Raw genomic sequence first — 12750 nt, 5'->3', positions numbered from 1 at the left:
AGAGTTAATAAAACTTGAAAATTAAAAAAAGTTTAAAGAAGCTATTAGCAGTCAATTCAGAAGACTGCTGCAATTGCAAATATGAAACATTTATGTAACACTCAAGATTTGGCTGAATAAGCTATAAGTGCTACTATATTTGTGTGTGTGATTTAGTTCTTACGTTCCTAATATATTGCAGCTTGATACTCTTGCCTGTATTACGTACTATTTCCTAAATTAATAAAAATCAAGTTATCCATAAAAATTAGACAAAGTATATGCTCTAAGATAGTTAAATGCTGTACTGAGTTGTAAATTAACATGTTTGAGTGATTAGATTTGCACCATTGTTGAAGAAATATATGAAATAATATCAGTGGGAACTTGATTTAAATCAATGATTTTTTCTTGATTTAAATCAATCCGCCCTACAATCTAAATAGACAAGATGCAATCAAAAAAACCCAAATAAAACCTTGTCAAGAAACATGTTTTACATACACTAGCTATGAGCACAGGTTGCATGTTTTGAGTCAATTTATTTTAACAATATAAAAAACCAACAGGCATTGATTATGTCAGTAATTCCTGATAATGACCCTTCTAGCTAATATCAGTTGGTCATTTAGTAGCTCTTATGCATATAAGTAGCCATATTACAGAGCTATGCTTAATTATGTCAATGAGATGAGAGATATGTATACAATATGCAACAGAGTTCTGAAGGCAGGACTTTTTCCCTACGAGCAAAACTGAAATTCAGGTCTAAGAAATATAGCACAATGTCTGATAACGAACGACAGCACACAAATGTGATAGGCTGTTTTCGCTGCACTTACTATTTTTGTCCACGTGTCAAGAATAAAACACCTTATACAGCACAGGTCCAGAGGATGTAAAAATAATACAAACACACACAAATTAAAAAAATGGAAAGCATAAAAGATTAACCTGAACCAGATTAAAAAACACAGTTGTAATCACAGTGCAAAGTATGTGTGCTCTTGGATAGTATATAAACTTTCCCACACATATTATTAGATTACCCGGCCCTTTACATATTATGTCTGAATGCCCTTTATCCAGATGCACAAAAAGGATTACAACACAAAGAAAATCTAGGCTGCTGCATACAAACTCTTGCCCAGGGGGCTATGCTATTTGCAAGCTACTGTGATTTCTGCCATTTTACAGCTTTTAATTTACCAGTTTTTTTGTTCCTAATAAAATCTGCTTATTTCCCATTCTTTTTACTAGACTCTTAACCCCTGTCTATTCTATCATGCATAGTTCAGCATAATACTCTTCCTGGCCCCAGTTCAGGAAAGAACTTAAGCCTGTGCTAAACTGGTTTCCTGAATCAGGACCTCCAAGATTACAATAATTGACATATTCAGTCAATGAGGATTTTTGGAGCTACAACGAACACACAACTGTGGATTTAAAAATGCCTCATCATTTGGCCTAATGTCTCACATCCCATCCATAGCTTTCCCATTGGAATACATACTACATATATGTGTATGTGTAACCCATACACACCTAGGCTATGTCTACACTCACGGCTTCTTGTGCGAGAAATATGCAAATGAGGCTAAGCATGGAATATCACGAAGCCTCATTTGCATACCTAATGAGCCGCCATTTTGCAAAAGAGGCTCTTGCACCAGAAGGAGCTGTCTACGCTACCCCTTCTTGCCCTAGAAAAACCCTCTTGCGCAATGCCATTATTCCTGAAAATAATCAGCATAGCAGCGTAGACAGCTCCTTCTGGTGCAAGAGCCTTTTTGCAAAAATGATGCCTCATTAGGTATGCAAATGAGGCTCAGCAATATTCCACGCTTAGCCTCATTTGCATTCTTCTCACACAAGAAGCCGCAAGTATAGACATTGAACCACACATGCGCTCTGTCCCATGAAATGGCACTTAGACCACTTACAGCCAGAGATAAGAACAAGGGAGCTCTACAACCTAAACTGAGAGCCTACTTGCTTTATAGCTCAAGCTGTAGCAGCTCCTACACTAAGCTCCAAAAGTCCTAAGTTCAAAACTGCCAGGTGGCAGTTACATATGCACATATTTATGTGATTAGAGAATACAATAGAGTGGATGTGTAACATGCTGCAGATCCCCAGAGTTTTGCAGACCACAGGTTGAAAACCACTGCTTTAAGGGGATCAAGATCTGAACCCAGATGTACAGATACGGAAACCAACAACAGAAGCGAAGGGGAATTAAAATCACCATTTGCAAAAACTGAGAAAGTAAAAAAGGTGGTGTGAAGAGGGGGAAGCTCTTGGCATGGCAAGAAAGGAAGAGCGAGCTGCACTATAGACAATGGCTCTAGACAAATGGGAAGCAGGGCTAACTACGTTTTGATTTGCAGCATATAATTTTACATTCACTTAATGTCAGATTTTTGTCTCAGTGGAAACCCTATGTCCTTTTTGGCTATTATAAACCTTTCTTGTAAAATTAGTCTCTTTAAAAGGTCTATGTAAACCTCTCTCTAAATGTCACCGACTGTCAACCGAAATATGAAGTTTATGAACATGTAGCAAAAATGCCTTCCTTATGAATGTCTATAGCTGGAGAAATGTGATCTTGTCAGGCCTTATAAGCTAAAAAAGCTGATCTTATAAACATGCCCCAGTTTCCAGTTCACGGACTGAGAGATCTCCAAGTCAACTGCAGCTCCTGGAAGATTCAGCCGGTGGTTAGTCAATCCTGAATGCTGTTAAGGAGCACTGCACTGATGAAATTGTATAAATGGGTCTCCAACCAATTGTCATTGACAATTCTGTGGCACTTTTCACAACAGTTACTGTTAATCCCTAAATAATGGCCACATTCTAATCTAGATAATTACACTGTGCCCTCCACAGAACCAAAGTGCATGATCAAAGCAGTCACTTTGAGGGACCTGCCAGTAATTTGCTAAAGACCTGGACTGTCGCAAGGGATGGGGATTCCACCACCATTTTCCTTCGAAGAGTTAACAAACTGCAGGGCCTATCTTCATTACAACATACAGATGACCGGGCTTGGCCTGGGTACACAGCTAGGGGGCATCTACATGGTTATTTCTGTAGCATAAACACATACTCGAGGTGGCAAAAAGTCATGATCCAAATTAGAACTGGGTGAAAACACAGGCATTTGTGCCCTGCTCTCTTATGAAAAGTGACTCGGGATCTACAATGCCCATAGGTGGTTGGGACTTCATGCTGAAAAGGAGATGATCAATCAAAAAGAGAACAACTTGTCTGCACCTGAGAGATCCTATGCACTCACTGAAATCATCATCAGCTGCTGGCGCTTATCACCTCAGCAAGCTATGCTACCCTTGTGTAGAGAGATGCCTTCCAGGGGAAGAGAAGGAAGGTAGAAGTGTCATGAGAGTGAAGAATGTGTAGACAGGTTGGGCAGACAACTGGGTGCTGCTGCTGTAGGAAGCCTGTGAGCTGTCTGAACCCTACTAACCTCACTAAAGAAAAGGAACATTTCAAAGATACATTTGAACCTGATGGGTCTTGGTGTGCATATATCATGCTTCAGTTTCAGGACACTGCAAATGAAACATGACAAGAGGACATAGAAGATAGCAAATTTATAATCCAAATGCTGCACTGATTTGCCTTGGTCTGAACTGGGGTACAAGAAAGCAGCTCACCCATTTGGCATATTAGATCAGCATACAATTAATATGTACCATTTTAAATTTAGAAATCAAGTATGCTCTTTTTCCAATCCTTTTTGTTATTTGTTAGGGCTAGTATGTCTGGCAACACATACAGCCTACAGTACAACATACTACAGTACAGCTCAGATATACTCATATTGCAGGTTTTTTTCTTTATACTATGCACAGAGAACTAGCAAGCTGGAAAATGCAAGCTTCAAGAAGAATATTTATATGCATGCTTTACAAAGAGTTGTGAGCAAACTCACTTATCCTTTCCCAAACTGATCATTGTGTTTTTCTTTGTAGGTAGGTTTAAAAAAAAAAAAAGAGCGAGAGAGCGCACGTGTTGCTCTACAATAGAGGATTCCTCATGCAACACCCTGAAATGTGGTGATGCCTTTTTCTAGTCTAGTAATATATAGCACAAATTGAGCCAAAATCTATCCTTGCACAACATTAGTGTATTTCAGATAACAAAAAACTATGATTTGGCATATGAAAAAGCATGTACTTAAGTCCATATTTGAATTTCATTCTAATTTTTCCCCCTTGTGTGATGTGATACGAAACTGTGATATACTTGTCAACATTCTTCAGAATGCAGCTATAAATAGCAGGTGCTGACTTGAGAACTCAACCTCAGCTGATGTTTCTTTGATAATGCTAATGAAATGTCCCACTTCTGCAGCAACACAAAAACATCCATGAAACCAAAACCTGCTTTTAAAAAAACCCAAAGCCACATATTTTTATGGGAATTATTCTTGAGTCTGTTCTCATGACCAAAAAACAGACTTTTATCCAGTGACAGCTTCAAAATGAGGTGATCTAAGCAGCTACTGAAAATTAAAGGGCATTAAAATTATTTATCCTGAAATGCTTAATGTTGAAAGATGGAAAATGTCAGTATTGTTACACTTAAAGCTATCCTGGAAGAATTGTTAACTATATGGTGCTTTTCTGGGATCATCCTCTAAGTTACCACTTTATTCTAACGATAATTTATATTAGTATAGTCCAAAGAAGATTGTTGGAAAGATGTTGGCAAAATGCTTTCAATTCAGAAAGTTTTTCCCTTAACTTTTTTGCAGACGCTTCAATCTCGTTTCTGTTAATAAACAGCACTTCTCATTCTAACATCAGTTCAAATGGCTTCCTCTTAATTAAACATTTTCCTCTGCCCTGTAAACTGCTTCCTACAAGTCAAGGACCACCCAAAGAGCAATCTGTGAGTTAAAAGATTTCCTTTCTAGTTTCAGCAATTGAAAAAGCTGAGATTCTCATCCTAGATGGATGTATCATATTTAATAAATCTGCCATTATACAAAAATTATATATTAATATTAGCCTTTTAAAAACATTTTGTAAGCCACCTCAAATATTTTAAATAGAAAGGCAGGGTAAAGTATTTTAAATAAATAAAATAAATAAATAAAAAGCACTCTCTACCATCCTTATCATCTAAGATAATCTACCATATAATTATACGACATGTATCCCTCTGGGATCTCTGTGCCCCTCCACCCTCACACATATGCACTCACATTTTCTAACAATGAACTCCAAACAAATTTAATTGCCGGATCAGCCTTTAAACATCTCTAATATCGAGGCTAAGTTTTCTATCACAAACTATAGCAACTTGTAGGAAGCTCCTAAATATAAACAGATTGACTCCCCTCATCTGAGGACAGGCAGCAGGAGAAAGCATTGAAACCACAGAGGGATAGGCATTTGATTTTGTGCAAAGTTCTGTCAGTGACTGAATGGCAATGACTATTGGAGGTTAATATTTTAAGAATATTAAGAAAACTGTGCAATTATCTGGCAGGGCCTCCCTTCTGAGGCTGGTATTTTATACAAGGGAAAATTTAGGATGAAAAGCAGGTATGGGAGGAGAGGACTTGTTTTTACGTGTAGGTCACAGTGCTTTAGGAGCATAATAGGCACTATAAATATCACAGGTAAAGCCCACGTTACATTGGAGTTTGGAAATACTAAAACTACATCCTTTTTCTTTTCTATTTTACATGCTCATTCGGCAGATCATTTTGTACTTTAAAGAAATACAGAGAACTCTGCTCTGTACTTGTGTCTCTACTTATTCTGGGAGCTCCATCTGCAAAGAGGAAGATCTCGATCTCCCTTTTCCTAACTTATCTTTCAGTCTTGCCAACAACAGTTGATTACTGAACCCCAAGCTAAAATGGTTTTGAAAACAATTTTTTAACATTGTTTCTCTAGTAAGGGAAACCCCACTACCAACTGGGGAGAAGGCTCACATGCACTAAACTTTAGGAGCCAAAGATCAAATGGTGTTTGGGCCGACCTTCAGTACAAAAACCATACCAATGGCCACTGTCTTCAACAAGGCAGTTCCGAGTGGGCACAGGAGTCTACCTGTGTGGATCCAGTTGCATGATGTAGCATAATGTGGTTGAATCAGCACAAAGCATGTCCACAACCACATGGTTTCTAACCATACTGGCATAACATGTAAAGGCCTGACTGGAGAATAGGGTCGTGGCAGGGTTGGTAGGCCATAACTGGATACAACACATTACCGACTTATTGTTGGGACTGCCGGAAAGGATCTGTGTAATATAATTAGCTGGTCCTCCTACCCTCTGAATGGAAGGGCAGTCTGAAGTGCATTGCATCCAATGTCATAGACAGTACTCTTTAATCATGTCCTAGTATCTTGTATGCTCACTGCACTAGTCATTCTATCCAGTTCTATGAAATGTCTCATATAATCTGGCCCCTTGTATATGTACGGGAATTCTTAAAAACTTCTGGCACCCTGGACTTTGCCAGGCCAACTCCATGATCGAGAATCAGTTATCCAACCTGGCCTGCTGATCACAAGAGTAGTCAGATGGGCAAGGAGGGGAGAGTTGGAGCATTACACAACAGACAGCCAATAGCTAAATTAGCTCTGTGGACCCAGATGGATTCTGGGATTGGAATGCAGTGTAGCCATCAAGAGGGAAATGAAATCATGAAAAACACCCATAATCCTCTAGTCTGGCAGCAGTATTTGAAGCAGTGTGGGAACAATGCTCAGATTTTCCTAGAGTGCACTGATACAAACACAATCATGTGAAGTGGTGGATGTGGACAACATCTGATGCTTAATTGTGCTGAGGGAGGGGGGGAGAAAATGCTTGTGTGGATGTGCTGAGTCATGTTAGATGTGGGTCTCAGACCCAGTTTTTTGTTTGTAGCATAGATGGGCATTGAGGGGGAATGAACACAGTCCTGCAGAACTGTTGCAATGCAGAATAACAGCAGCCCAGGGCTGGATTTGGGCCCTGTGTACAGAGCTATAAATGACAAATCACTCACAGCCAGGGGATACAGCTCATCGTACTTATGCCCCAGATAACACAGAACGCTTTCACCTAATCTGCTCCCTCTTTGTTGTGACCTTGATTTATATTCAGCAGCAGCAGCAGTAGGATAGGCTGAGACCTATTCAGAGGAGGCTTCTGTTTTTCAGCAGCTATCAGTCTACAGCTCTCCAATTTCCCATTAATATAGGCACCCTGATAAGTGCAAATGTCTGCGTGTCAACATTGTGGGCCTGATCTTTTGCTGGTGTTGCACTGACTTCAGCAAAGCAATGCTGATTTACAATTCTAGTTTACATCAATTCAGCATCTGGCAAGGTATCTTGAACATGTAAAAGGCTGATATTTTTATATCTGTTCCTAGACATATAACTGGTCGAGGAATGATGGTCTAACTCCCCCCCGTAATAAATATTATACCAGGTAGTTTGTCTGCCTCCTGCAGGCTGTGGGCACATTTGACAGTCAGCAGCAAAGAAACAGAGTGATTATCGTTACATTTGTTAAGTGATTCCCAGCAGCCTGCGAGGAATTATTTGTCTGAATGGAAAAAGCACAGCTTAGATCAAGAAAGTAAATGAAATGCAGAGCTCACCGATAAATGATGCCTTTCTCATGGAGAAACATGAGGGCTGAAATAATTTCTGCAGCATAGAAGCGGGCTCGAACTTCGTCAAAGCGACGGGACTTCTGAATATGGAACATCAAGTCCCCACCATTCACAAACTCCATGACGAAGAACAAGCGATCCTTTACAGACACACAAACACAACATGGACATTAAGCGTTAATCAGCATATCTTGTCCCATGCAGAGATTACTTAAATTCAAAACTATTCTCTCCAAAACAAAATCAGAAAAAACACTAAGAAATGCTGAAAAATGTGATCTTTCCAGAGAGGTTACGTCAAAAACGATAAGATCTAAAAGAAATACCCCTTATTGCTCAACAATGAAATATGTCCATTTGTTCTGTACATGTGAGCACATGCATATTTATGAAAAGAATCCCAGAGAACTTTACAGATAATTATAACCTTTCTCCAGGTTTTTACTAATCACTCCAATCTGGTTTAATAAAAGAATTATATCGCTTGTGTAGAACTTTATGGATGGTTCAAAAATTTATAAAACCATCTCAATCTGTATTAGTTACTGAAGCTTCTTAAACTTGTATTAGCATGTCTATAAACCACCTACTAATTTTATCTCTGACTATAGTCTATAGAGATTTGACACACTTATGTGTATACATGATGTGGTGAAAGTACATATTGTAAAATTTGCAATTCTAGGACTTTAGTTCTCCCTTTATTCAGGAAATAGGTGTAGACAGTCAATTCAAGATGTAAAGACATGAGATCTGTGAGCATAACTATGCCACGTTTGCCCAGATTGCTTGAAGGCCGTAGTTTTACCATTTAAAAGCAAATATAACAACAACAGTAATGATGTTACATCTAGACTATCCCTAGAATCTGCTTCAGAGAATTTTTATTGCTTACAAAGCTATAATTTTATGGATATTCTAGAATGGAAACAGTCTTTAAAATTGTGAAGTGTCAACCTTTCATAATATTGTTAATCTATACACTTCTGTTGCATGTGGGAACTGATGAAGTCTGACTACACAGTAAAGTTTCTGCTGTGTGAAACTGCAATACAGGCAGTCCCCGAGTTACGCGGATCCGACTTATGGCGGATCCGCAGTTACGAACGGGGCACTTCCTCTCCCTGGTCTCCAGCAGACCAGGGAGAGGAAGCAAAGCAGCGGAACGCGCGGCCAGCTGACAGCCCAGACGCGTCTGAGCTGTCAGCTGGCCGCGTGCTCCGCTCTGCTCCCCCCCCCTCCCGGTCTGCAGACCAGGGGGAGGGGGAGCAGAGCGGAGCAGAGCAGAGGAACGCGCAGCCAGCTGACAGCCCAGACGCGTCTGGGCTGTCAGCTGGCCGCGCGTTCCGCCGCTCTGCTCTGCTCCCCCTCCCCCTGGTCTGCAGACCTGGGGGACGGGGAGCAGAGCAGAGCAAAGCCGCGGAGCCCGAGGGCAGCAGGATAGCCACGGCGCGTCTGGGCTGTCCCGCTGCCCCCGTGCTCTGCGGCTTTGCTCCCCGTCCCCCTGGTCTGCAGACCAGGGGGACGGGGAGCAAAGCAGAGCAAAGCCACGGACTCCGAGGGCAGCAGGATAGCCACGGCGCGTCTGGGCTGTCCCGCTGCCCCCGTGCTCCGCGGCTTTGCTCCGGACGCCTGTGGTACAGCAGATGGGGCGCTGCCGGTTGGTCCCATAGCGCCGCTCTGGGCGCCACTGGACCAACCCAGCAGCACCCCAGCTGCTCTGCCCTAGGTGTCCCCAAGTCAGCAGCTGCTGAAAATGACCAGTGGCTGACTACAGGAAGCTCCTGCCCCGGGCTTCCTGGAATCAGCCGCTGATCAGTTTCAGCAGCAGCTGACTTGGGGATGCCTGGGGTTCTTAAGTTGAATCTGTATGTAAGTCAGAACTGGCGTCCAGATTCAGCCACTGTTGAAACTGATCAGTTTCAGCAGCGGCTGAATCTGGACGCCAGTTCCGACTTACATACAGATTCAACTTAAGAACAAACCTACAGTCCCTATCTTGTACGTAACCCGGGGACTGCCTGTACTTAGTTCCTGGCAGTAAATGAGCAGAGATTCACTGCTGTTCTTTGAGCTTCTGTATTTTTGCAAAGGACCATATATGTGGAGAAAGCTGTTGCACATGCATTTAATGAAGTTTGACATAACAATGAGGATTTTACATGTGCAAAACTGATGCATGCTTTATTTTTTGCAAGGGGGGGGAATGAGGAGGAGACAATGTAGTCTAATGTATGCAAAGAAAATTGCACATGAGCAGGTGTGGCGTGACATCACAGCCCGGGACTTTAAAACCGCCTGGCCCAGAGTTGTACCGGGCGGCCCAGCTCCAGGTCCGGCATGTGGCCTGGTCTGGAATCCCAGCAGCAGCTGGGGCCCGATCACAGACTCCAGCCCCACAAACTGGAAGACAGAAGCCAGGTAGGGGAAGGGATGGGGGAAAAAATAGGGGAAAGGGTGGGAGAGGAAGGGGCTTGTGCTTGAGATGAAAATGCCCTGGGGTTTGGGCTTCCCCTGGAGTATTTGTGTGCACACCCCCAGCAAGCCGCGCAAGCTGCATTTGCATGTGCACCCTCCCCGGACAAAAAAAAGGGGGGGGGGAGTTTTTTGCTTGGGGTGACAAAAAACCTAGAGCCTGCCCTGGACACAGGGGCTGTGTCTACACTGGCCACATAACCCGGAATAGCTATGGAAATGAGAGAAGTCAGAATAGGGAAATGCGCGGGGGATTTAAATATCCCCCACGGGATTTAAATAAACATGGCTGCCGCTTTTTTCCGGCTTGGGGAAAAGCCGGAAAAGAGTGTCCAGACTGGCGCGATCCTCCGGAATAAAGCCCTATTCCGGAGGATCTCTTATTCCTACTAGCAAGTAGGAAATAGGAATAAGAGATCCTCCGGAATAGGGCTTTATTCCAGAGGATCGCGCCAGTCTGGATGCTCTTTTCCGGCTTTTCCCCAAGCTGGAAAAAAGCGGCGGCCATGTTTATTTAAATCCCGTGGGGGATATTTAAATCCCCCGCGCATTTCCCTATTTTGACTTCTCTCATTTCCATAGCTATTCCGGGTTATGTGGCCACTGTATAGACACAGCCAGGGAAAGGGGGAGGGGCATGCAGGGGTGACGTAAAAAAGGATGAGGGGCACGCAAGAGTGACGTCATGGGGAGGGCCGTTCTCAACCCATTTCCCGGGCCTATTTTGATTGCCAGTCCGCCCCTGTTCCAATGTTAAGGTTTTCATTCTGAAAAACAGAAAAGTCCAGTCTGGAAGGCAAATAGAGGATTAACTTGAGCCAGTTCAATTTCTTTATGATTCTTTTTGTCTTACCCTTCTTCAAATCCCCACCCATGCTTGAGCATTATTAATCTACAGCCGGAGGTTTTAATCTCCTCTCTACATTCCAGTGGCCAGATGTTTGGTTCTTTCCAATCTCTTGCATCTGGCCAGCTTGAAATGACCACTGGCATTAGCATCTTGAAATGCACATGGCAGAAGGAAAGCAACCAAGGATCTTTTAGTTTTTCAGCTGGTGCTGAAGACACAAGAGGGAAGCCAAATGGGGTGTGAGTGGCAATAAAGAATTCTTCTCATTACCATCATGGGCTGCTGCGAGAGCTGGTGGAATCTCACAGCTCTCTCCAGAAGCAGCAACATGAAGATAGATGTGTTCCCCTGATCCTGGAGTCAAAAAATACTCAGCCAAAATGTGCACTATAGTGGAGAAAGTGATCACACCTGCTATGCTACATGAAAAGAGCCTGCTATGCTACATGAAAACCATACGAATGTCTATGATCCTTCAGTGTTTCTCTCTGGCCTACTATTAGGACTAGGGTTGCCAGGTGTCTGGTATTGTACCGGACAGTCCGGTATTTGCACTCTTTGTCCAGTTAAAAAAATGTAGAGAATACCAGACATGTGCAATATTCAGTATCTCTGATTTTACTGGCTGCGCACTGGACAGAAGCCTGGTGTGGGCGGAGGGAGTGGCTGGAAGGCGGGACCATGATGAGCACTGGGAGCCTGTGATTGCACAGAAGCCTGGCGGGGGCGGAGGGAGTGGCTGGGAGTCCCAGCTACTCCCCCCGCCCCTGCCAGGTTTCTGCGCAATCACAGGCTCCCAGCATCGATGGCGGCCCTGCCTTCTAGCCTGGGAGGCGGGGCCACGATCACTGCTCTGGGCACTTCAGAAGCCTCGTTGGGGTGGGGGGGAGTGCCTGGGAGTCCATCTGGCAACCCTAGTTAGGACTCATTAGTAAGGGGAAATAGACTGGAATTGCACAATAATGCCCTATGAAGACACTCGTTTTCCATACTAAGAATGCCTTTGTGTGGTTTTTCCCTAATTACATATGCACATAATTCTGGGTGAAAGAATAAACTGCAGATCAGTTAAGAATAACCAACTCTCCCAAATTGAGAAATATTGTCAAGGTAAAAGTTGGTCTGAAAAGAACCAAGTGTTAAAATTAGTAAGTTAATGCTCCCTAGACTCAGTGGTTAAGAATAACTAACTCCCATGCTTCAAGAAAGACAGAAGTTGATCAGAAAAGAACCTAGCCTTTACATTAATAAGCTAATGCTTCAAGGACTCACTGGATTAAGCAACACCGCACAAAAGGTACTATATGGAATAAGTGTGTGCATACCGCAAGTTAGTGAAGAATAGCTGTTGTGATTTTTTTTAAAAAATCACATCCTAATTTATTCTGCAATAGCTTCTCAATGTAGACAAGCTTTCAGAAGGACACTGAGCAAGACTAAGGAACACATACTGTGGTGGAATTGGATAAAATTCAGATTCCTCTGCCTTGCTAATTATACTGCCTTGACATACCTTTTATTCCTCTCCTTCTCGCCTCTTTCTCTAGGGTTGTCTCTACAGAAAGAGCAATCCATCCTACTTAGGCCAGTTCATTAGGCCATCACTCACCTCTTCATTTTAATTCCTCCTTAAAACTCCCTTCCTGCCACACTACCTACATGAAGTTATTTAATTCACCTACACCCAACTGTGTGTGTGTCTGTATTTAGAAACATAGCAACAGTGTAGTGTCCCCCACTTTTTTTATGCCAAACTTTGAGAAAATAAAACCACTGCAATCCTATCCTGCTTCC

General features: G+C 42.6%; 1 protein-coding gene across 3 annotated transcripts in view; it reads right to left on the bottom strand.

Annotated features, from left to right (window-relative positions):
- The window catches only part of PRKCH (protein kinase C eta), a 238778-nt gene that overhangs the window by 130994 nt on the left and 95034 nt on the right, over positions 1 to 12750 (bottom strand). For all 3 annotated transcript variants that reach the window (XM_075926363.1, XM_075926364.1, XM_075926362.1), the window contains exon 10: positions 7617 to 7771. In XM_075926363.1, coding sequence (XP_075782478.1) covers positions 7617 to 7771 — 155 coding nt within the window. The remainder of the gene's footprint in view (positions 1 to 7616; positions 7772 to 12750) is intronic.

This window comes from Pelodiscus sinensis, chromosome 4 (genome assembly GCF_049634645.1).
Source record: "Pelodiscus sinensis isolate JC-2024 chromosome 4, ASM4963464v1, whole genome shotgun sequence".
In the NCBI taxonomy this organism is placed as follows: Eukaryota; Metazoa; Chordata; order Testudines; family Trionychidae; genus Pelodiscus; species Pelodiscus sinensis.
This window is presented reverse-complemented; position numbering and strand designations above follow the sequence as displayed.